A 27,263-nucleotide genomic window follows, 5' to 3' on the forward strand; every position below is an offset into this window, starting at 1 on the left:
CTGTGAGGCGACAGTGCAAGCCACCACACCACCGTGAAGCCCCGTTACTGTTTCAATAAGGAAATTCTCAGCAGTATCTTACCTCCGTTCTTGTCTTTGCAGCGCCTCCAGAATCCTATAGAATAATGGGATTGAATCTCAGCAGAGTTAACAGGAGTCTCAAACACACACACACACACACACACACACACACACACACACACACGTGTGTATGTGAGCTACACACCAGGGTCAGTGTTTCATGGCAGATAATGATATCATCTGCAAATCTGATTTTTAAATAAAATCTAATTATCTCACAATGTAAAAGTAGTACCACACTAATTAGGACACATACATCTCACCTCAATCTATTATGATATCAGCCTCACACTCCCCTGGAAAGTGTTCCTCAAGAGCACCAAAGGAGGCTGCGTGGCTCACCTCATCCCAGTCACATGCACTCATGACTGGAGCACCGAGTTCCTGTCCAATGAAACCGTGTCCGCAGGTACTGCACAGGTTGTTTAATATCTCAAAGTAATAAAGGATGAGGGCTAGAAAGAATGTCAGTGTTGTCTGAGAGCCAACTGAAACCCGGCTCCTCAAACATGAGTCATCTTCGTGCCTCTCCTGGCAGTATCCTCGGGTGAAATAATCCAGCGCTCACACACAGTATTGTACACAACACGGATAAAAAAGAAATGATGCTAGTTCAACTGCTCCTACGCTAATATAGTTCCAATTTGGAACATATCCTGTCTCTCAGAGTCATTTTCCTATATCTAATCTCCTCTGATATCTGCATAGACATGCAATATTTCTTATTCTGAACTCCCAAATGCCACTGCAGCTCATGAGTCATAATGAAATCAAGTTAAAAGAACAAAAGTTAAAATGTGTCATCAAGAGGTGAAATTGTCTACCAAATGGTCCTTAAAGAGTGTCATGTTTCTTTCTACTCCTGATAAGAAACAAATATGACTCAGTTAAACCAGCCAGCAACCTCCGGTTCTGCTGAGTGAAGCCACTGCGGAAGCTTGCATTCACTCTACTGACCAGCAGGGGCCATTCCTCCGGTTGCAAAAAAAGATTCTGACTGTATGGAAGTCTATGAGAAAATTACTCTAATTTTCACTTGATTTATTCCCTCAGTAAACAATGTAAACATGAGTTTATGGTCTCAATCGCTAGTTTCAAGTCTTCTTCAATACGGCATGATGTTCATTTAGCAAATTATGGTGCAGTTTAGAGTAAAATGGACCACAAAGCGGAGTATTCTTTACGGCTGGTTTATTGTGATTGACAGGTCGCTGCCGCTACCAGAGACGTATACAGCGCCTCTACGTCACTATTTTGAATTCCAAATATGATATGGCGACGGCCATAATCCAAGATGGCGACGGCTAAATCGCCGAACTCAAGGCTTCAAAACGGCAATCAACAAACCAGTTGGTGAGGTCTCGATGACTACGTCCACTTCTCATATACAGTCTATGGGTTAAACTGACAAATACTTGAGCGCTCTCGTGCAGGTGTGGCACCCTGGACATTTTAATGGCTACAATTATTTGCAGAATTGTTATTGTATTAGTTTGTGTTATTACCTTGCCCCCCGCCACCATTTTCTTCTGGTTATTATAATTTAACATGCTTTGTGTGACTTTTAAACTCACCTGCTTTCACCTAGACCAGGGGTCTTCAACGTTTTTCAGGCCAAGGACCCCCAAACTGATAGAGAGATGGAGCAGGGACCTCCTACTATATATATTGTATAAAATTGTGTTTTGCATTAAACTGGGCCTAGTGCCATGTATAAACATACATCTTTATTGTGCATTCAATACGAAGCTATTCAAATAATACACAGTTTCATATATTCATGTTTTTATTTCAAACATATACAAGGTACAGTGAGTAGGGTGGCCGTGCCACTGCCATTTATAAACACACCTTGTCAGCTGATACCAATGCCAATATCATCATTGTCTGTCAATTGCATGATAATCATGCATACAAGCTATTCAAATTGACGTTTTTATTTTAAACATAAATGTGGAAACAAAAATGAGTGATGGCCTATTAGTGCCACTGCCATGCATAAATATAGCTGTTATCTTGCATACAAAACTGAACTATTAAAATAATGGACAGATTCATGTTTGGAATTTTTTTTTTTTAAACTATCTAATCAACCAAAAATTTCACGGACCCCCTGTTGAAGACCTCTGACTGATACTCATTTTCGCTAATAGGTGGCAGTAGCGTTTTTTGGCAGTTTAGCGCCATTGTAATGTCAGTAACCTGGCCTGATAATTGTATTGTTCCCATTTAAGATTACACAGATAAATGGTGTGTCCCGTGACAAGTATAAGCAGTAGTTTGTTAGGCTGCATATTTCAGGAGGGTGTGTTTCACAATTCATGTATTTCTTGTTAGACCAGCCGTAAGAAAGGACAGTCGAGATCACGGATACGAAGCAGAAATTCATCTGAGACTGTGTTCTTGTTGTATTCACAGCACAATAAATTCATCTGGAAAACTGAATGGAAATTGTCATCATTCAGTGTGTAACACAGGCTTTATGCATACTTTGAGTTTTAGGTATACGATTCGGACGTTGAATTAGCGAGGGGATTTTTCTGAATTGAGCTGACTTCAGTCTATGTTGCAGGTTTAAAAGGCCTCCAGGTGTTAAATTGACCACTTAAGTTAAGTCGAGTGAGACAGGCCTCAGGTACAGGTCTTCCTTACATTTTTTTTTTAGGCCATCTCTGCCTCTGAGCTAATTGGAACAAACAACAATTTTTCAGCCCAGTTGCCAGGAAAGAAATGTTGGCAAACATTTTTTGGAAAACCACTGATACCTTTAACGTGGATGTGTTTGTGTTAGGTCAGAGCAAGTCACGTAGTATAGTGAGCAACGTGCTGTTTTGTATATCGAGCGACCGTAGTATGAACATTAGAAAGCCTATGGCTTTATTGGTATTTACTCTGTCTAAACTCTGACATCCATAGGCAGTAGTGTCTTCTCAGTGGGCTTTAAATGCATATTTTTCTCCTCACCAAAAAGCTCCTGTTGGCATGAAAGTATCTTGTTAAAACAGAAAATGTTCTCTTTATATTTAAAAATATCATCATTAAATGAGAAAAGGCTTTTTTTCACGTGGTGGCAATAATAAATTGTCGTGAATATGAGATATATTGTCTTTAATGAGAATCCATCATATCTTTCAATTTAAGCGTTTAATCAGATGTCATGGGCTGAACAGAGAACTTGCTCTTCCAAACCACTTTAATCATTGATAAAACACAAGGCCATTGGAAACAGGAAAAAAAAACTGAGCATCTTTATTATTGCCCCGTGCGTTTGTTGGCCATTCTCAAGGCAAACAATACAGATTTTAACTTAATACAAGCTGCACCAGGGAACCCCTAGAGAGTAGTGAGGAAGCGGAGTGAGCTGTCTTTGCTGATTAGTTTTATGCATGCTTGTAAGAAAGGCAGTAGAGTCCAGCAGGAGGGATGGATAGAACTGGATTTCATCCAAAAGTGCTTGTACTCCCATTAATCCCATATTCACGTCGCATCACAGCAATCATTTTGCCTACATTCTATAGTAAATTCAATAACAAGGACCACGCTAATAACAATATGGGTTTCAAAAGGTTTATTGCATGATGGAATGAGAGGGTTAGATTTAGGAAGCGGATCAGGGTCGAGGGGTGAAGGGATGAAGGGATGGGGTTGAGGGATGTAGGGTTAGGGATGGGGGTCGTGGGATGAAGGGATGAAGGGTGAAGGGGTTGACATTTAACCAAACAACATGTGGGGGGGTCTGCACGGTGGTGTAGTGGCTGGCAAGAGGGGCCGGGGTTCAGACCCCGGGCTGGACGGCCCCTCTGTGTGGAGTTTGCATGTTCTCCCTGCGTCAGCGTGGGTTCTCTCCGGGTTCTCCGGCTTCCTCCCACAGTCCAAAGACATTGATAACTCTTAACTAGTAGGTGTGAATGTTAGTGTGAGTGGTTGTCCGTCTAGCAACCTGTCCAGGGTGAACACTGCCTTCGCCCAATGTCAGCTGGGATCGGCTCCAGCCCCCCCGCCCCCCGCGACCCTGAACAGGATAAGTGGTAAAAGATAATGGATGGATAAGCCTGTAGGATTCTGGTGCCATGTTATGAAGAGGCAACATACTCCTGCCACTTTATGAGGAGCATGTTGCACTTCCCTCAACACTTCATCTGCCCTCCGTCATGCCTCTTCATAGCACGTGTTTTAGAGCAACTCTTAAAACTCTAAAGGTTTGCAGATGATTATGAATTAAAGTAGTGAAGAAAAAGAGGATTGCACATGTATCGCCATTATGGCATGAATATGAAAAAGGTGGGTAATGCTTGGTTTTTGTTCAAATGTAGAAAGAAACTGAATAGCTATTGTTAACTGTATCCTATACATTCTGAAACCTTTATAATGATTCAAACTAAGAGCATCTTCTGCATGCATTGTTATTCGCTTTTCTTTTCTTTTCTGTCTGTATTTTTCTCTGAATGGGAAATGTGGTAAAAGGTATGTGAAAACCACTTCTATTATTGGATGACAGCTGGAGAAAGTAAGAAGAAACCTGAGAATAGCTGAATGAGGCGGGAAGCGAAGAGGCTGCTCTTGGCTGAATGAAATAAATATACTGTCGAGTAGCAAAAACAAATGGAAATGGTTTCCTGTCATTTTTTTAAAGAAGACAAACTTCTGACAAGTGGCTCATTGTCATGCTGCTGCATATCCTGAAAAGATTGCATTTAATTTAGCACAAATGTAGAGGTTAGTGTGGAAGTGCAGTGTGAAAATATACTGCATTGTTTTGTTGAACTGTTTCTGCTTATGGTTATCTCTCTTCAACACATATCTTTGACAGCTCACCTCATACTCATACTCCACTGGTGGTGAGATCTTTATGATGTCTCTGCTGTCTTTCTCAAAATTTTTTCCTACCAGGCGGCAATAGCTCTGGGGACCTTTCATGGGGCCCAGGTAGCAGCACTGAATCCTCTGTGGATTATGTCTCTGTGAGGGAAAAATGGGAGGACAGACCTGCAATATCCAGAATCTTAACAATTTTAAACATCTTTAATTAGGACTCAAAGCCAGCCAAAACAAACATCATAGACACAGCTGCACCCTAAAGGGTAAACTAAATGTAACAACCTCTTTTACGGTCTGTTATGTGTTTGTTGGATTTTTTTCTTCTTCTTTTTTCCCTTTTGGGTTAAATTCTTTAAAGCTGCACTAATCAATATTTTTTAGATTAACAATAGATCCAATTACTGTGTGTAATGTAAAAGTTGCTGCTTGCATGACAGGAGAATACTGCAGATTCTGTAGCATTAAATAGAGTACTGACACCCTTGAAAACATCTTTTTTTTTACATCCTCTATCCATTAAGCTTTGTTCAAGTGAAGTCAATTAAAATAATGTTACAAATAAAGAGGCTCAGCTTTGAAAGTCAAGATGAATTGAAAGACAGCTGTTAAGTGAAAAAAAATAGGCGACAGTAAAAGAATAGGCATGAAAATAGTTTATTTTTTAAACCACCGCATCCAATAGCCTTCTTCAAAAGGGACTTGCTCAGAGGTCATTAGGTTGCTGAAGTACATAACTTTAGTGTTCGTGTCTGGAGACTCACCCCCTGTAGTCAGCAAGCAAAACTTCAGTTTAAAATAAGTCAAGAGTGACTCAAGGAGCTCATATGAACACATTTCCCCACTCACTCTTGTGTAACGCAGTAATGAAGAGTGCATTTTCCTCTCTATTTGCTGAAGTTTGAGATATCTGCCGCTGAGACTTTTTAAGCTCAACTGAATTTTGCTTGAGTGAAAATGATGTTTGTAAAATTCAACAGCAACCTGCCACTTCGAAAACAATGTCCTGGTTACTCAGACCTTGCATTGACTGTTTTGGTGAAAGCTTATATTATAAAAAATATGAGTGAGATAGACATGTAGAGCGGGGGTTCTCAACCTTTTGTAACTTAAAGCCCACTTCTGATTGTTAAAACCAAATAAACGAGAAAAAAACGCATGACATGACAAAAAAGGGAGAAAAAATAAACGTGGAATATGCGTCATTCCACTGTCAGTTGTAATGGCCAAAATAAATAGTCTGCTTACCCTCACTAATCACTGCTGGCCATTATGAATCTAAATTGAAGGGTCATATTTCGTCATGCTTTGGAGCTTTTATTTGTGCAGGGTTGTCTCCCACATTATAACCAGTATATACGCTTATACCCAGTCTACATCAAGTCTACATCAGATGAGTCAGACCTACCTTTTGATATGTCATGACTGGCTTAATGATATTTAAACAAAACTGGTCATTAAAATTCATCAATAATCTGTTATTTATGTGAATTCTTGAGTACATTTAGATTTATCAATTTACAAATTAAACTACAAAAACGAATATTTCTTTAATTTAATCAAACCATTTGTCAGTACCTCTGCGACCCACTAGATGAGGCTCACCAGTGGCCACCGGCCCAGTGGTTGAGAATAGCTGATGAAGAACAGATGTTTTGTGTTGTGATGTGTGTGTGTGTGTGTGTGTGTGTGTGTGTGTGTGTGTGTGTGTGTGTGTGTGTGTTTGGTTTTTTTATATCAATCAACAGTACCACTCCAGGAGAAACATTTACTTGGCTGAGAGTCATTTAGTGAATAAATATTGTATTGACGTGTCCAGTGTCCATTACAGCCACATTTTTCAAGAAATGGAGATCTTTCCTGTCAAAATGCAGAGCTTTATTGAAGACAGCGTAGGATTTGTTGTGTTCTGCTCTTTGAAGGAAATGCTCTGCTGGTACTTTGATCTATGGCCTTGCCACAGTAAAGGACACATTCTATTTTCTTTTCTTGGTGTAGAATCACTTATGGTTATGAAAGATGGGACGTGACTGGTCATGTAACACCTGACTTTTCTCTTCTTTATTGTTGTACATCCTGGGCTTTAAAAATCTTTGGGCCCAGATTACAGTATAACTCTGTTTTGGGGCAGTGTAAATCCCTGGGATTTTTACATTTGCTCATCCACAACCCATTCCGTCCTTTCCGACCACACACAGCTCTTGGGATTAAACAGAAGGGGGCAGGGAGTCTGCTGGGAGCTGGCTCTTTCAGCTTTTCGCTTTGAGGATGATGGTCAGCGGCCGTTATGTAAGCCAAGTGGATTTCAAATGCGTAGTTGAGCCGTTCTCCCTTGTGATGCATGATGCCTTTGTCTGTGTTCCACTAACCGGGTTGTCCGCGAATACAATGCAACACACATGCAAGCAATGACGTACAGTAGGCTATACAGTCCCTGCCTCCTGTGCACAGCAGAAGGACACTGGTGCCTTCCAACTTGTATGTTAACCTCGAAATGTGTTTGTAGAGAGAGCCTTATAGCTTCAGTGTTGAACTACAGCACATATGTGACCGACAGTACGGGGGCTGCCTGACATAAAGCCTAATCATATTTAGAGATCTGATGCCATTTTCTGCATCCTGGTTACGATTCCAAGTACTTAAACTTGTGTATCGACTAAGATGTATCCTTCAAAACAGGTTGCAGTTTTGAGGGAACACCTTATAACTTTAATCATATTAATGTGTTCTGTTCATTCAGGATAAAATTACATTACTCAGGCAGATTTGTAGGAGCTGTCATAGTTGATCCTTGGCATAAATATAAATTTACAAGATTTTAAAATTTAAAGGCGTTCATGTTTTGAACATACTGGTTTTGGCAAAAAATAACTTTTTAAGTACACACAGTTGCCAGTTTGTTAGGTACACTAGACTAATTCAACAACTCTGCAATATATTCTACTTTAAAGGGGCAGTGTGTAACATTTAGGGGATATTAGAATAAATACTAGAAACACCACTGCGCTGTATCAAGCTACATTAGTTTGAGTGGACATGTGGTTATGTAATTTACAACATGGATAGTTTTTGGCTTTCATGCCTATCGGTAACAATAACATTGGAGCAACAACCTAACATCCATCACAGTTTAGAGAATGACTTCCTTGTTTAACTTTAATCTACTTCACTTGCTGTAATTGTTCACATGCACTTTTTCTTCTTCCATTACTTCATCTTACAGTTCGTGTTTCCCCCGTTGAACTTCTCTTTAGAGAGGCTGTCTACCGAGATATCAGAAATTGCTTTAGGGAGTACATTGTTAAGATACTGGTTAGGTAATATGGTTAAAACTATGAAAAATGACCAAAGTTATACATTTACAGGATTGCAATAAACTTGCATTTGGGAGAAAATTGGACACAGGACTAAAGCACATCGTCTATCAATATCAGATTTATTTTGCATTAGAACGATTCCTGCATATCCATGCATACAGTATAATGAGCTCACAAGGTGGCAGAGAAAGAGAGAGAGAGAGATTCAAATATATATTCCACTTAATGTATTGCAGGGTATAATAAGACAGCAGCAACCCACATTGCTTGCACTCAATTAGTGTTACAGTGTCACAAATGAGAATATTAAAATTGGTTAAGTTTATAAACTTCTGGTTATGTTTTTAACCAACTTTTGCAGATTTCTTTTTTTTTATTAGCCTGATAAAATGTTGTTTTCATTTAACATAACATTTCATACAAAATAAATACTTATATAATGCATGATACATTTATATCATCACTGTAAACATGAAAACAAAACAGACATCATATATTTACTGTACTACAAGTACTGCAGAGTCAAACAGGAGCGCCTGATAAAAGACAAAGATAATATGCACCCCTGTTTTTACTGATTGGTCAGAGGTCAGATAGCACCATATGACTAAGCTCAGAGGACAGAAGCTGTGTTATATTCATATTTGGTATTTTTCTCACCTTTTCTCTTTTTTTGTTTTGTTTTTTACGCTCAGTCACAGCATATCTTTTCATGTTTGCTTCGGGGGGTTTTTCTCGGAGTTCTGGATCAGACAGAGTCCACTTTGACCTGGTTATTGTTGGTCATGAGTGGAGACGGTTTACTCTTGAGCCTCTCCACTGCATCGTTCGAGCTGTCCTGGAAGAAGATGCGTGCCGTGCACACTGACACTACAATGCGTTTGTACTCACGTCGGAAGTTCTGGTTCAGCACACCATACACAATGGCATTAAGGCAGCTGTTGAAGTAGGCCATGAAGTAGCTGGCGACGAATAACCACTCGGGGATGAGGGGAACCACCACCTCTGGTTTGATCGCTACGGCCAGGCCGATGAAGTTGAGCGGAGCCCAGCAAACGGCGAAAAGCACAAACACCACGAACATGGTGACAAAGTTTCTGACGTCGTGCGGTGTCAGCTTGGGCCGGTTGTCTGGCTTGACCCGTCTCCGCACCTGTATGACCAGTATCCAAATGCGCAGGTAGCAGTATGTGACAATCATGATGGGTAAGATGAAGTGAAAGAAAACCACTGCGATAGTGTACGCTGAGCTGGCTGACTGCTCAAATGTGCAGGAGTAAACCCGTGGGTCATACTGGAGTGAACCCACGAACAGGTTGGGCACGATGGCGACCACAGTCAGCGCCCAGATTAACATCACATAGCAGACGGAGTTTTTGTCACTGTACAGTTTGTCATACTTGAGGCTGTGGCAGATATAACAGTATCGGTTGATGGCAATGCCGGTGATGTTGAAGATGGAGCCGATGACGCTGACGCCCATGAGGAAGCCACTGATCTGGCAGTGGACGTAACCCAGGTTCCAGCCATTGTGAAAGATGGAGGTGAGGACCAGAGGGTACGGGTAGATGGCCACCACAAGATCTGCCACTGCCAGGCTCACCACAAAGATGTTCCCTACAGAGAAAACACACACCCACAGGAGAGACAAAGGAGGACACATGAGCCATTGACAACAGAAGCAGAGCAGATTGGTCACCCAAATCCACAGGACAAAGTGAGAGAGCGATGTAGAGAGAGAGCGACGTAGAGAGAGAGCGACGTAGAGAGAGAGCGATGTAGAGAGAGAGCGACGTAGAGAGAGAGCGATGTAGAGAGAGAGCGATGTAGAGAGAGAGCGATGTAAAGAGAGAGAGCGATGTAGAGAGAGAGCGATGTAGAGAGAGAGCGATGTAAAGAGAGAGAGCGATGTAGAGAGAGAGCGATGTAGAGAGAGAGCGATGTAGAGAGAGAGCGATGTAAAGAGAGAGAGCAATGTAGAGAGAGAGCGATGTAGAGAGAGAGCGATGTAAAGAGAGAGAGCGATGTAGAGAGAGAGCGATGTAGAGAGAGAGCGATGTAAAGAGAGAGAGCGATGTAGAGAGAGAGATCGATGTAAAGAGAGAGAGCGATGTAAAGAGAGAGAGCGATGTAGAGACAGAGCGATGTAGAGAGAGAGCGATGTAAAGAGAGAGAGCGATGTAGAGAGAGAGCGATGTAGAGAGAGAGAGCAATGTAGAGAGAGAGCGATGTAGAGAGAGAGCGATGTACCGAGAGAGAGAGCGATGTAGAGAGAGAGCGATGTAGAGAGAGAGCGATGTAGAGAGAGAGCGATGTAGAGAGAGAGAGCGATGTAGAGAGAGAGCGATGCAAAGAGAGAGAGCGATGTAGAGAGAGAGCGATGTAAAGAGAAAGCGATGTAAAGAGAGAGAGCGATGTAGAGAGAGAGCGATGTAAAGAGAAAGCGATGTAAAGAGAGAGAGCGATGTAGAGAGAGAGCGATGTAGAGAGAGAGCGATGTAAAGAGAGAGAGCGATGTAGAGAGAGAGCGATGTAAAGAGAGAGAGCGATGTAGAGAGAGAGCGATGTAAAGAGAGAGAGCGATGTAGAGAGAGCGCGATGTACCGAGAGAGCGCCAACGTATTCATTCAGAAACATGTTGGAATGATCTGCCTGAATAGAAAATGTGCAGCATTTAGCTTGTTATAGCATATAGTGGGAAAAAGAGGATATAGTAGAAAAACATTCATATAAAAGAACATCTGTAATGTCACACAGGTGTTTTCTGATGGGGCAATTTCAAGCTTGGGTAAAGGTTCACTGCCATACAAGCCAGAAACTCCTAATTTGGGAAATGGAGTGGAGTGGTAATTGCATTATCACGGAGCAATAACTGTGACAAATGTAAAACCATCACACTGATGATGTTCCATGTGAAGATCAAAATTTAAGGTTCAAGGCTCCTCATTTAAAAAAAAAAAAAAATGCACTGAGATTTGAAAGCAACGTAAAAGCTGTCTGGCAGGAAGGACTGTCCTTTGAAAATCCAAAAAAAAGCTATGGTTTGCTTTGGAAATGTCTGGCAGTAGTTTAAGTATACATGATTTGTAAATATGCTGAAAAATGCAAAGAAACCAGCACAATCCTTTAGAGACATCCATTTGTTCTTGTTCCTACTTCATTACATAAGCCACAGGGAAAGGGCCTCAAGGCTAGCAATTGAGATGGAATGCGTCTGCCAAATTTGTATTGTTTATGTATATGTGCGTCTGTGTGTATAAGCATAAACATATTTGGTAGTTTACCCCAGTGATTTGGCGAGTGTGCACTTGCATTCAATTGTCATCCATAGATGTCGGTGAATAATGAAACAGGGGAAAAAAAAAAAAAAGTGAAAGGGTCCCTGCCCCTAAATAATGCATATCTCTAATTGCCAGCAAGGACATGATGTACAGACCACTAATCAAGGGCACACGAGTGTATTCTTTGTTCTAAAACTGAAATTAGACTTAACTTGTCGGAGAACACACTGTTGCACACGGAGAGGTTGCGCAACCTCTTTCAAGTGAAATACACGACACGCACTTGAACGGGACAAAAGGGCAAATATGCTTCTTACTCTCTGTGGAAACTGCCTCATTGTGTGTGTGTCAGCACTCACTGCTTTGTGTCTCCTCTTTTCCCTAATTATGCAAACCTCCGCATTGTATCATTAGTTACCGTTGAGCGGCATGTCATGAGGATGTCGGAGGATCCTAACATCTAGCCGCACAGCATTGTCACAGCTGTCACTTGTATATTAGCGGAGTGTGTCCTATGTATAATAATAATAATACATTTTATTTATATAGCGCTCGTTTGTAAAAGGTTACAAGGCACTCAAAGACACTTTACAACAATAAAAGCATTTATAGTCGTGAGTACCATATTATGAGGCCTAATGACAAGTCCAGATCCAGTTTGCCGATGTTAAACAGCATGTCACGGATGACAAGATGCATTTACTGCATCTCAGATGGGAAGTAAGCACATTGTATATATCTCTACAATCACTGCAGAGCAATTTCATTTCTGCGCTGACATTTGGTCTGTCAGTATCAGACACACTCCCCCAACCCGCAGGCAGAGCTGTCAGTCTCACCTGAGCATTAGAAGCACGCTACTGTGGCCTGTTATCTCCAGTAGAATGTACCAACTATTCTACTGCCAGGGATCACGTGTGACTATTAATATAGTTTTGTGCTTTTTTTTAATTAATTTTTTTATCTCTCATTCAGCTGACAAAAATAAGTAAGAGAGATAGCTGCTGCAAGTGAATCTCTATGCATTCTGCCAAATGAGAATATGTTTTCCATGTTCAGAGAAGATGTTGACACAACATGCACAGTCATCTTTAGAGCTCCCTTTCCCTCCCTTGGCTATTCTTTACTCTAACAACCCGGTTACCGGATTTTAAACTCAAGTCACTCAGTATTAACAGCCTTGACCGTGACAAGGTCATTTCGGGAAAAAGCCTAGAGGCAGCTGGCTCTTTTGACTGTTGGACTCTCGCCCTGACTGTCTCTGTCACTGTGACTAGACCTGTGTTTGACGCATCACTCTGAGTTTTCATTTGGCTTGAGGAGAGATATGGCCTGGTGCTGTGTTCCTTTTCCATTTCTGCAATCCCACATTTTTCAACCGTTTTAGGTACACGTCTGAGCATTTTTCCTACTGTAGCGCGCAATACATTTTGACACACTCACTGACGAGATAAAACATTATCCAGTGCATTTGGACAGTCTCAAGCCAGCTCCACATTTTTCACAATGTATGTTGTTGCAGCATGATCTCTAAAATGGAATATGGTGATTATCTCTTTGGGATACTATCACACTCTTTGTATTTTGGACATACTGACAGTAAAAGGCATCACATCCAAATTAGTTTTAACCACCTTAGTCAATAGTTAATTAATGGTGGCAGTGATGACACCTCTGAGTCGGTATCAACCTGGAGCATTTGAAGTAGGATTTTGTCCCATTTTTTTGAGAGCACAGTTTCTCCGATTCAGTCAAGCTGAAAGTGAAGTGTCTGTGAGCAGCTATACTGAGGTCTTTTCACAGATTTTCCAAAGGGTTTTAAGACCTGGCTTTTACTGGGTCATACCAGGACTGTCACTGTCTTGTCCTGAAGCCACTGCAGTGATATGGATGGGCTTTGATTTGATATGCAGCTTAGCGTAAGTGCAGTCAGGGGTAACTATTTTATTCTTAAATCTTCTGCTTCTACTTGTTCATTGACTACTTCCATTCGTTCATTTAAACTCCTCCTCTTGGCAGTTCTCTATTCACAAATTTTGCCTTTTAAGAAAAAATCAAATCAGGTAAAAATCCAAGCGGTCACCCCATCTAGATTCATATCTTCCTCTCAAATAAGCTTAATACTTCACTCTGTACATCCACTCACTAATCAGTGTACAGTTATTTTCCCCAAAAAGCTGCTCCTGCACTTCCATCTCACAACATAAACACTGGCCAAGCCACAGGGCTGAGCAGTTATACGGCTATTTCCCATAATTGTGCATTAACCTCGAATGAAGTCCGAACCAAGAACTGATCTTTGTTTAATTAATAAAGACTTTGGGTTCATAAACATAGACTCTCTTGACTGAATTGACTGTATATCCCTCATGTGGGAACATAAACTGTCACCATAACATAGGGCTTCCCATTTGGCTGCTTTTCTTCCTCCAACCTCACAAATCCTGTGTCCCTCTGCGCTGAAAAGAGCACCCACAGCGTGAGACGGCCACCTTCACGCTTTACAGCAGGGATGTTGTTAGACTAGTTGTTAGCTGTCTGTTTCCGTTTCAGTTATGCTGTTTTTCAAGCAGTGAGGTCTTACAGTACTTTGACATGTCGCCAAGCTTGCTCTGCTCTGACTGTTGCCATTCGAAATGTGCTATCTCAGCAAATTGTAGTTCTGTCAGTGGTCCCCCTGACCTCTCTGATTGAGGCTCTCATTGCCCAGTTGTTCAGTTTTGGGAGAAATATAAAATATATATCAGTCCTGTGATCACTCGTGTTAAGATGTTTTTACACAGAAATGCTAATGTATCTTTGGACTACAGTCTACTGTCCTGAAATCTCAACACAAACGTTGTTTGGTTTCTCACAGCAGATATACTGTCAAAAATGTGTATTCTGATTACTTATTAACCTAAATCTATACTTTACCCTCACCAATAACCTAACTAAACTCTGTGTCTTATTAAATTATTTCCAGCAAAATATCCTTTGAAGACATCCACCAACTGTCTAGCAACTGTTGCAGGCTGTTACACTGATGCATGTTGAATATGAATATGACGCCTCAGAACACATTCTGATAATAATTTTACAGTAGGGAGACTGTTGGTAAAGCATTCAACTTAGCATTTTCAGCATTTGGTATACAGACTCCATGTGAGATATAATGGACATGTGCTGAAGGTTAGAAGCAGGTGGAGCAACCTGGACCCAATGTACCCTTATGTCCTGACTGCACTAATGAGCCAGGCATTTCAATACCCACGCTCAAAAGTCAAGTTTAACTGGACACCTTTTAATGGGAAGTTACTGAGGTCAGTGTGAAGGTGCTGATAAAGCATGTAAGGCGTTTTAGTACGCTGCCTTTGGCAGAACATACTGCAGAATGCTCATTTTAATGTATGTTGATGTGAGAAAAACCACCCCAGGTATATGAATACATTTCAATTAGTCATGTACATTTTAAGTGAAATGCATATCTCATATCATGAATTTCAATTCGAAATGGATCTGGTTTCAGGCTAGTATAAAGACTGGTGCAAACTGAGCTATAAGACATGTGCATTTCCCTCACCTTGAAATGTACTTTCTTGCTTTGGTATATTCACACCCAGCGCTGTGTGCAAGATGGAAGAAGTGGCATAAAGAGATGGCAGTTCCAACCACATGAGGAAGCACAGGGTATTCATATTTTTCTTTTATGCGGAAAGACTCTCACTAAATCTCCCAACCATCAAAAGAAAGCAATTTGGAAAGTGCTACGGCAAAGTGCAGTGTTATTGCACATGGTAACGTGTGGTTTTCCTGATTAAAGCAAGTGCGATCAACAGACTGCTGCAAAATAACTACCAAAACTGTGAGTTTCAGTTCTCGTCTAAATGTATATAAATGTATACCTGTTATGTTTTGAGGTTAATACGTGACGTCCTGACACACACCACAGAGGTCACACAGTGACAAATATTTAGTTAATTCAGAAGTCACTCCCTTCCCTTCCTCTTTTGTTTTACTAATTGTTATTTTAGCCTACGAGAGAGAGGGTGAGAGGGTGAGAGAGAGAGAGAGAGAGAGAGTGAGAGAGAGAGAGAGAGAGAGAGAGAGAGAGAGAGAGAGAGAGAGAGCAATTGAATGTGACAGTTTGTATTTGAAAAAATATATATCAATATTATGCACCAAAAACTTGATACAGAAAAAAATCCAAAAATCTATATAAAAAAAAAAAAAAAATCAAAGACATAATCAATCTTTGAATGTAGAATTAAACAAATACATGCTGAGAGGTTGCTGGTTTTATCTCTGCTGTATCGTTGAACAAACTCCTTTCCTAATCTCCACTTTTACTGCCACTTAAACTGCCCAAAGTGGCACACATGCCTAGAATCGGATCGGGGAGAACTGAATCTTTTATGCCAGAACCAATAAATAACAAAATTGCCTTTAGAGCTAACCACTGAGCTCACCAAAGAGCCTGATGAGGCTAACCAGCAATATTACCCCCCGGAAATTATAGTTATATCTAAAAGAACATTTATTAGTGTCTTGAAATATATTTGTGTAAAATCAAATCATACTTTGAAATGTATCCATGTAAATTCACATTCATACTGTGATATTGGCCTGTATCATTGTCATATGTTATTCACATCACTGAGACAGGGAGTCTATTATAGCGGCTTTGGAGCCCGGGTGAAGATAGAGAGGGGAAGACGTAGAGAATCAGAATCAGAATCAGAACCGTTTATTGCCAAGGCAGTTTGCACCTACAAGGAATTTGCGGAGGTGCATAACTAATAATTAATAATTTACAATAGAATATAAAGAATATAAAGGTATAAAATAATGTACAATGCTATTGTGAAGTGAGTTGACTCCGGACAGCTCGGTTTACTTGTATATTTTGTGATGCAAATAAATCTGCGTGAACTGAAGAAAATCCAATCTCTCTTGTGTTCTGTGGGTGTTTGTTACTGAGTTCTAATAGTGACATCCTGTGGTGTCACGAGTCAGATAGATAACAGTTACTGAGCTAGCCGTTAGTTATTGAGTTTTACCATAAGTCATAAAGTCAAAGAAGCTGATCCACAACGGGGAAAAAAAACACAACACTAAAAATGAAAGCTATTGTTGAAATGAAGGTGGAACTGCACAAAAAGATGGATGATGTGTTAACTTCTGTGCGAGCCATTGAGAATTGAATAAAGGGATGTGAAGAAAGTCTTGACCAGGCAGAGAAAATCATTTCTGGGACCCCCTTAACTGCTATTACAAAAACTTGAAACAGACATTAAGGAATTAACTGAAAGAGCAAAGATGGCCCCGTCAAGGTCTCGCCTTTCTAATCTGAGAATAACACATCTGCCAGAAAAGGCAGCGAGAGATGACACCTGTGCCTTTTAAGAAAGCTGGCTACCTGAGGCTTCAGGGCTTGTCTTTGAGCCACACTGCTCCCCGCTGATAATAATGAGTGCACACCCCATCTCTGGCCCAACACAACCCGGCACCAATGCTCCACCAAGAACCCTCTTAAATTCTTTAACTGCAGGGACAAGATGCTGGTTACAAAGGCGGCCAAGGCAAAAAGTTAAGTTCTTCTTAAGAATTGACACGTCAGATTTGACCTGGACCTTTCCGCTGGAGTGCACAGGCAGCAGAAACGCTTTGATGGAGTGCAACTGTGGCTGCTGATTACGCACAGAGACGGAGGCTTTAGCTCTAACACTTCGGCTCGTGTGGAGGAATTCAGTGAAAGGATTAAAAAAGAAGACGTGTAATAGTGTTCACTTTTCCCTCATTTTGTGAGTTTGTTTGTTTGCTATGAGCAGCCTATCAAACTGCAGTCAGAAACATTCAAAACCTTGGTCGGTCTCCTACTTTGTTCTCTTGCTAGTTGAATTCACATGGGAGCCCTTGATTAATGGATCCAACTGCCAGCAAAGAATATTTCTATTTTTTTGCCGGGCCAGGCTGCTTGGAGGAAAGCTGACTGGTTAAGGAACAAAATTAACTTTAGCCACTTTAGGAGCGCCAATCATTTACGTTTCCTTTGTGCCTTATGCATGGACCATCTGATAACATGCGCTACTACACGACAACTACAGCGGACAGATGTATGTCAATGTCTTGCTTTTCTGTTTAATATTATAGTAAACCCTTTAGAGACCAATAAAGCCATTCAATGTTTTTGTGAGTAATTGTATAGCTCTGATGGCCCTCTTAATTAGATATCTATGTTGTTAAAAAGAAATACCTCGGCAAACTCCTCTTTGAAATGCTTTTAAAAAAAAAATGGGATTCTCCCCATCTATGTGAGGGTCATTGATTATTTTATTTCCAAAGCCAGGGAAACAATGATGATAATATATGGTTAAATCTGCGTCCTATAAGTCTCCCAATTTAAGACACCAATATACTGTATATTGTAAAGTATTAGCTAGGAGGCTAGAAAATGTAATTCCAAGTATAGTTGAGCAACACCAAAATGGATTTATTAAGGGCTAAATATTTAATACCACTAGAAGGGGGCACCAGACACAGCACTTCTTTACTCTGTGACGGGGTTAAGTGGCCCTATCTCTTTAAAGTCCTTAGCCAATGTGAGTGGGTAAGTCTACTACATAATGTCTACTTTCTAGTAGTCCTACTACTGAGATATTTACCAAGAATAATATCTCAGTCTCTATCACAATATTTAGAGGCTGCCACCAAGGGTGCCCTCTATCTCTACTTTTATTTATTTTAGAAATTGAGCCTTTGCAATAGCTGTACACTCACATGCGCATGGAGCATGGGATTGCTCTATATGCCGACGAAGTGATCTTGTTTTTTAAATGACTTAAGGGTTTTGTTGTGGGTTTTTTCCCTGTTGTGGATCAGCTTCTTTGACTTTATGACTTAGGTATTGAGTTTTACCATAACGGCTAGCTCAGTAACTTATTTATCTGACTCGTGACACCACAGGATGTCACTATTAGGAACTCAGTAACAAACACCCACAGAACACAAGAGAGATTGGATTTTCTTCAGTTCACGTAGATTTATTTGCATCACAAAGTATACAAGTAAACCGAGCTGTCCGGAGTCAACTCACTTCACAATAGCATTGTACATTATTTTATACCTCCATTCTACCTTAAGTCTTCCCCCTCCTTCGAAGATGTCCTCCTCCTCCTCCTCCTCCTCTGAACTTTCACCTAGACAATTTACACTATTTTAATTAACCACAGACTCCTTCCCCACTCGTCTTCTCCTGATTCCGTTTATGGCCGCCACATACATTTTTCTCCCACATTCCCCCCTCGAATTACTCACGTCACTCATACTAGAAAAATGTTAGAACCTCAACAATTCTATACCTTCAATCATTCTACAAAATGGAGAGGAGAAAAGCCATCCCGGTCAGGAGGCCACACATTTTAAGGTCACAGACTGCTTTACATATTTAGGCATACAAATAGCACCTAATTTAGAAGACATAGTTAAGTCAAGCAGGATTAACACTCTTTAAATAATAATCTTCCTAAATGTTTATATTTATTTCAGAATATTCCCCTACCAGGCCCTCCACATCTATTTCCAAAATTTAAAAAGCTATTCACCAACTTTATATCTATAATAATAGACGCCCCAGAATAAGTCTATCCCTCTTGTATCTACCAATCCTTAGAGGGGCGATTATGTTGCCTTAATCTCCTGTGATATTACTATGCCGCCCAGCTGATGTATTATGTATTATTTGTCATCTGAAAATCTAATAAAAATAGGATCAATGTCTGTCATGTTGTGAAAAAGATATTTGGGTGGAGGTCAGGTTATTTCTTGCTTTAGTCCAACATGGAGTAACAAGGAATTTGTGCCTGGTATTAATTCTTTAAACCTAATAATGGAACCCTCATGTCATTTGAGGAACTGACAAGAATGCAAAACATTCCAAAAAAAACCCTTGTTTTAAATATCTACAGATCAAAAGTTTTATTTCAACCAGCCAGAACAACTCTTTAGCAAAGCCGCCTCTTTCTGCTTTAGAGTGAGTGCAAAACTGCTATGGCAAAGATCAAGTTTCTGTAACAAATTACCCATTGGTCTCTAGCGGTGCTGAAATTTAAATGCCTTGAGGGAGGATTTAGGAGCGGAGATTACGCTTGATAAATGGCAGGATGCTAAAGTTACCCCTTGACTCATAGGTTTTTATTTTGGGCTCCCGGGTAAATCATTTATACAGAGTTGTATACAAATAATCTTTGATATGTGCTTGCTAAAAGCAAGACGTCTAATTGCCCTCTCATGGAAAAATGTTAACAGACATACAGAATAGGTCAATGGCTGAAGAAATGTCTTGGCTACCTGTAAGAGCTCGCATCCAGTTTAAGACTCTGGTGCTAGCCTACAGGGCAGTGAAAGGAACAGCTCCTTCCTATCTCCAGGCCATGGTCAAGCCTTACACCCCCGCCCGACCACTTCGCTCTGCTGCCTCGGGGCGATCGGTCGCCCCGTCGCTCAGAGGTCCTGGCGGCCGATCGACCCGGTCACGGCTGTTTTCTGTCCTGGCCCCACAGTGGTGGAATGAACTTCCCACTGACGTCAGGACAGCGGAGTCGCTGCCCATCTTTCGGCGCAGGCTGAAAACCCACCTCTTCAGGAAGTGCTACCCTGAGCCTTCCACTTAGCGCTTATTGTTTTCATACTAGCTTGTTGCACTTATTGTATTCGTACTACTTATAGCACTAACTGTTTTTCTTGTTTCTGCACTGTACTTTGGCTCTGAGTTATGCTCTGCTTCATGCTCTTAGATGCTTGTTTGGAAAAGGAAATGTACTTATGACTTCTGGTGACTAGTAGTTCTTTTGATTACCAATGTTGAATGCACTTATTGTAAGTCGCTTTGGGTAAAAGCGTCTGCTAAATGACTGTAATGTAATGTAATGTAATGTCTTCCTGTCTCTTAATGGAAATAATAACCTACATCCTTGAATATGTTAAGTGGCATGGTGATAATAGATAAGAATGGAACCTTGAATCTGATAAAGTAAACAGAGAAAAGCATAAAGTTTGTGTTCTTTTTATATTTATTTTTTCTTTTGTTTGCTTATTGTTGTTTTTCCTCTTCCGCTTTTCTTCTTATTTTTGATGTTACATATTTGCATCTTGCCGCTGTGAACCTCGAAGAACAAAATTATTTTCCTATTTGGAGATTCATATCGATTTGATGGGCCATTTTATTCATACATCACTGTAATTGACAAGGTCGTTTAAATGCTATGACATAAGGAGTGTGACTGACTGTGAGGGTAAAAATTTAAATAAACCAAAGTAAATATTAATTTACAATGGTATCGAGATATAAAACAAAGCTTATAAACAAATAGCTAACAATAAAAACAACACGGTATGATAGCTAAAATAAAGTTAGTAGTTAAAATACAGGATCATAATCATGTGGTTTACTTTCTACACCTATTCATTCCTTCTAAGAAATAATTATTGTGGATTTTCTTTCGTCATTACTGAGCGACTGACTGCTCATACATGATTCAGTGATCGGTAACTTTGCCAACTAATTTGAAATTCTTGAATAAAGATGAGTCCTTGATGAATGAGAGGATATAATGTGTTTTTTGTGTGTCTGTGACTGAGTGTTGGGGGCATTTAGTGAGGTCTTGTGGAATTCACTCAAAATATCTCCCAGCCACCACTATGACATCAAAAAAAAAAATCTGATTATTGTGGCAGCTCCCAGGCGTGCACAGAAATGTGACAAAATGCACACAAAACAACTGTGATGTTGGGACTTTACTTGAACTGCATTACTACTAATCCAAAGAGAGAGAGGTAGAGAAAGGGGGAGTAGAGTAAAAACAGAGAGAGAAAGAGAGAGACGATGAGTGATTATAGTCCCTGGGTCACTGTTGGATTCGAGGATATTGCGTTTACATGTATGAATGAAGCCAGTGACGGACGTGGATAATGAGTCTCTTGGCAGGTTTAATCTGCTCACTTCTCTTGGAGAAGCTATTTCAACAGTGTTACATAAGTACAAACACACAGTATATTATTAATAAAACATGTGTGCTGGAAGACAAAATCTGTCAATAGCATCTGTTGCTGTAAAGAGAATTTCTTTTCAGCAGCTGATAGAATAGTGAAAAGGGAAGCACTTTCGGCATGGATTTAGGTAGAAATGGTTCATTCCTGCCCTGGTGTGGCAAAGGAAAGACGGGATTTACAAACTGGCCTCAAGTGCCCTCTTTCCTCGGGAAGCACCAACCACATACAGCAGAGGCGAAAGCAGCACTGCCAGCATAATTCTAGATTGCATCAAGCACCACGGCTGTTTTCATTATTTAAATGTCAGAATCAACAGTGGCAGTTAGGAGCACATGCTTAAGAATGACTCATGTCATCCAAGCATGTGCTCCTGTGTGTGTCCATTGGAGAGGAGATTCCTTCTAGATACTCTCAACTTGCTCTCAAAGCATTTTCTGTCACCAATAAGAACGTAGTTGTGGGGCTGTAAGTTTTATTTCATTTTTTTTCCCAGTCCATGCATTCTGGTTAAACACTGTATTTCTGCACAGTTGCAGATTAAGACACTAATATTATTAGTATGATACTGTTTAGGGATGTCCTGATCAAGGCATGAGAGGGAGTGGTGCAGTGAGAATTTCCACTGTTAGCGGGGGGGAGCTGTTCAATCCCATTGCTCCCCTGTTCAAAGCCACTCCACTCAATATCGCTACGTGTTCAACTCAAAATTCACACCACTCAACTCAAATTGCTCACCGCTCATTTGGGGGGGAAAGTATGTCATATTTCAATTAGAAATGTAGGCTACTGAACATCTTTTAACATTCAAAGCTTCTAGTGAGGTTTTTGGATTAATTTTAGAATATTTCATTATAAAAATCATTCAAATCAACTTTCTTTAATCGGTAGTTTCTTCCATCAGTTTTGTTTGATTGCTTCGGTACCGCCCCATTAATAGTGTGTCCTTTGTGTATACTGACTGGATAGCAAACAGTTTTTTTTTTACCTCAGTGAAAACATGCTAAACGGAAACAAATATGGATTCAAGTAAGATTTCTCGTAATATAAAAACATGTTATGAAATCTGTAAATTATCTATCTTTTTTAAATTTATATTGACTTTTGGACTTTACAACACTCTGGAGTTGGAATTGTTGGATCCCACGCGTTGGAGACAATCCCACGCAGCTCAGTTGGTATACTTTGGACTCATGGTGTGAGCGGTACACAAAGGGAAGCCCGCATCTGTATTAACGAAGCGGTCTAGCAGCGATCTAACATCAGCGTAAATTACTTTTATATAATAATAACTAAAAATAAATTGTGTCTGCTTATTTTTAGGGAGATCACGGCATACAATGTGACGACGGACATTCAAAGCTTCATTCACAGACCTGAATAAAATCTTTGAATGTAAAAAAAAAAAGATTAATAGCTACATTTTACAGATTTCAAGTAAGAATTTTCTTTGCTTTGTTTGTAGAAAGATTAATTAACTCCTCTTGTAATTGAGAGTGTTATTATGCCCTGTGGGTGTTAGCACTGGAAAGTAACTTGGGTGAAATTTTAACAACTTCTCAGATCCGGTGAGGTTTAGGCTGCCGCCTAACTGGCCAACCTTGTTGTCATTCCTTAAAAAAAAAAAAAAAAACTAAGCAGTCTCAATCTCAAATAGCTGGGCCCCTTTCTTATAGCCACCGCTGTAATTTTGAGGATCATGTGTTGTGAAAATACCTGTCCGCCACGCTTACTTTCTATGGTCAGGGAGCAGAGATGACAAAACACCACGGGTGGTGTCACCCTGGATGTCAGCCAGACCCCCACAGCTGGTGGCCTGACACAGGCTGACAGGTCCAGTCACGTCTTCCAGATAAAACCCTCTAGACAAGTTGTCCAATGTCATGTTGTCAATCTGATTACACAGTCTTCATGTGTCATGAACTAGTGGCAAAACAAGATCTCAAAACTTAACCTGTTTATCAGACCAGGCATAAAAATGAACAAGATTTGCAACTCTCATATCTGTGTTAAACAACTGTTTTGTCATATATGTACAAATATGTATCTTCCTATCACACTGATCTTGATTAACATCAGGTCAATGCATGGGGGATACTGTACGGAGCTGTGGGTCGGGCGAACCATGTGGCCACAGCTCTTGTGGCTGCTGGTGCTGCTGACATGTACAGTACTGCAGCTGCTCCCCAGTGAGCCACCCTCTGTGGTTCAGCTACAGCGTCTGTTATCAAGTAGAGAAAAACTAGAAAAACATTTGTGTGCAATGTAGCATACTGTGTCTTCTTTGTAACCATTCGAGATTACAGACAAAGGACAATGCCAGCAGAAACCCCCATCTCAAGCTAAGTGCTGTTTGAATATAGGTAATTCTGCTGAGTTCAAGCCCCATCAAACTGTCAATGTGACAGGTGCAGGTTATTTTGCTGACGCTAGTCTCCCCGAATGACATTAACCACCAAGGACATGTGAATGACGAGCGCCACGTTTCCCTGCATTTACAAGAGACTGCTGTTGCAGATTAATCTCTAATAGTCACTATTCAGAGACTGTCATGTATTGCTTTTGCTATTAAACCTGTTATTCTCCTGCTTAAGTACATCTGTTTAATGATGTAATCTAAACATCAAATATAAGGCATTTTTTTGCACTTTCTCTCTGTCGTACACTAAAATGATGGCCATCACATGGTTCACCACCAACCACTTCATGTTTCTACAGCGGTTTCCCCATTCAGCGACACACACGCCAGGAAACCAACTCTCTGATTATTGGCAGCTCTATTCTGAGGAACTTGAAGTTAGCGACAACATATTTAATTTCCTTCTGTGTGGAGATTGCATGCTTTCCCCGTGGCAGCTTGGGTTCTCTCTGTGTTCTCCGGCTTCCTCCCACAGTCCAAAGACATGCCGCTTAGGTTAGTTGATGACTCTAAATTGTCTTTCTCTATGTGTCAGCAGCCTGTGCTGGGTGTACCCTGCCTTGCACAATGTCAGCTGGGATTGGCTCCCGCGACCCTGAACAGGCTAAGCGGTTAACGATGATAGATGGATTTCTTTCCTTTGGACAAATTTCTATTTTGACCTGATGGTCGCGCTAGATGAAAAGTCAGGGCATCGCCAAACAATCATCCTGAGGGGACAATGTCTGAACTAAATTTCAATCATCCAATAGCGGTCAAAACCTTTTATTCAACACCGCAAATGTCAAACTAATTGTGGCATTAGAGTAAAAGTCGAACACCAAAGCCAAAAGTATTCATCATCAGGGTACCATGAATGCTGAATGTTGTGCCAGTCTGTCCAATAGATGTTCAGATATTTCACAGGATAAGTGATAACTTTGACCTGCTGCTGGAGTTAAAGGGGAAGTCAGGGGATGACCAAGTCATTAGTTATCATCCTCTGGAGACCACGAATTCCTCATGACTGAGTTATTTCAGTCTGGACCAAAGTGATGGACCAATAATCATGCTGTTAACATGGCTGAATATCATTATTTTTGATTAAAAGGTAAATAAAGAAAAATAGAAATACTTTCTATCTTGCCATGCAAGTTGTATGTTTGCAGTTTGACACTTATTTTCAAATGAGTTTACATAGTGTTCAACGTAAACCACGGATGATCAAACATCATTCATTTTACAATGTAGTTTAGGAATAGAGTACGTGGGTCGTGTTAAAATTGAATAAATTACAAGTAAGGTATAATTAGTTTGAACTGTTTAAACACCTAACAGCCCTATTAGTGTGAGCAGAATCTGGGGCATTTTGACGGAATTCCTATTCCTACCATGCTGCAGTAAATCCTTAGTTATTTTAGACTTTATCCATTTTTATGACATTATTTCCATACAAAAAAACAGATATTACAGTCTTTGCACTGTGTTTTGTTAAGCTCGTCCTAGCTTTGAAAGCACATTTTAGTCACAAATCCCAATTGTTAAAAGCATCATTGTTGCAAAATTGACCGTTGAAGCACACACACAAGGCTAGCTGTTCTGTATGAATTTGTTTGTTTTCTCTGTGAAAACATACAAAGAATAAAATGGAAACAGAGCAGAATAGAGACAAATTATCTGCTGAATAGAGATATTTTTTAGGCTGTTATTACCTGACCTGCCCTATTTATTTTTTAACCCCCTCTATCCTGCCTCACAATTCCACAGGTGATCAAGTCTGAGTAGCGCTGTCTGAAAGGCTGAGCAGTGCCGAAACGTGGTAGGGGGCTGATGGGTTGACCCAGATAGGTGAAGACAGACTTAAAGTTCAACCAGGACACAAGGGATAGGTTAGAGTACGGTGTTATGGTGTTATGGTGACCACTGCTTCGTTCTCTCTCTGTATCTCTCCACACCCAAACGCAAAACCATTGACTGTGACAATTTAATCTCCAGTTCATACAGCAGCACACCTCGAATTTGCATCATTGATTATTTCCCTGCTTGCCACGGTAATTGTTTTCCTAATGTAAGCTTCAACAGATTTTATCTTCAACTCAATCGGGGAACAGTAATGTCTCTATTTCGATATATTGCTTTATTTCCCAAAGGCAAAGTGGATATTGGTGAGAAAGACAGCAAAAGTCTGGTCAGTTACGCAAGAGTATACCCATCCAGCTCTGAAGACAGAGGATGTACTGTATGCATGAACAAAAGTACTGTCCGCAGATGGAAGGTGTTGAAACATCCAGTCATGCTCGTAGTTGTGCTGAAGGCTTTAGAACCGGGCCATTCAATTACAAATTTTGAAACAAGCTGGTCTCAAAGAACTACATGAAATGACCTCGATCAGTAAGCAGAGGTTGATGTTGCGGTATGTGTTAACGTTAAGTCCACATTTCTCGTCAGTATTGGGAACACCTACTTTTAAACATTATGAAAGACTTGGATATAAGCAGGTTTTTTTGGATACATGTAAACATCTCAATTTTAAGCCTTCACTGAAGATGTCCCCTGTCTGTGCAATCAATGCCATTCTTACTGTGTTTTGTCATAAATTATTTTGCTAATACTTGTCAAACACGAAATACCGGTCTCCGCTTTCTACTCAGCTTGACACAACCTCTCAGCTAAGTGAGCGCGCACACACACACACACACACACACACACACACACACACACACACAAACTCAATAAAAGAGCATTTGGGGGCAGTACTAATGCAGACAGAAAGGAACATTTCTCTATCATCATCATCATGCTTGCATTGTTTTGAGGCTGAGGCTTGTGGTCGTAAAATATACACATAGTGAATCGTGACTTGTCAATTAAAACTATTTTATTAGAATAAAACATATATATAATAAAGTAGCTGGCTGGACTTAAATGAGTAGTTGGCTGTTTGGTCAGCATCCAGCGCTTATGGAAAACTCTGCTACTCATACATTTTTTAGGATTACGCTGGGTGTGGCAGCTCGAGATTTGGATGGCAAAGGGACTTCTGGGCACACCCACGTCTGCGCGGCTGATACGCACGAGATCTACAGAGCTCTAGAAGAAATCCATTACAATTCCAGTCCTCAAAAAGTCTTGACCTGAGGAAAATAATGATTATAGGCCATAGGCTCCTTGGAGAGGATCATGACAAGAGGAGCTACGTAGGGAGGTGCAACCATTCCTTGATGAGTACCAATTTGATTACATAAAGAAATCAATGATGACACAAATGATGCCATCTCCACAAGAGTGCACCATGTCTTGAAGCACTTATACAGATCTGCTGCATGCCATGATTTTAGTTCTGTT

At 40.5% G+C, this 27,263-nt stretch overlaps 1 protein-coding gene across 1 annotated transcript in view; it reads right to left on the reverse strand.

Moving 5' to 3' along the window:
* Window positions 1-8,311: 8,311 nt before the first annotated feature.
* Window positions 8,312-27,263, reverse strand: part of mtnr1aa (melatonin receptor 1A a) — a 37,219-nt gene continuing 18,267 nt past the window's right edge. Inside the window, exon 2 of the mRNA XM_068727608.1 lies at window positions 8,312-9,830. Coding sequence (XP_068583709.1) covers window positions 8,962-9,830 — 869 coding nt within the window. The 3' untranslated portion in view covers window positions 8,312-8,961. The remainder of the gene's footprint in view (window positions 9,831-27,263) is intronic.

This window comes from Cebidichthys violaceus, unplaced genomic scaffold (genome assembly GCF_023349555.1).
Source record: "Cebidichthys violaceus isolate CVI_PGR_0920_01 unplaced genomic scaffold, fCebVio1.0.p SCAF_4, whole genome shotgun sequence".
Lineage (NCBI taxonomy): Eukaryota > Metazoa > Chordata > Actinopteri > Perciformes > Stichaeidae > Cebidichthys > Cebidichthys violaceus.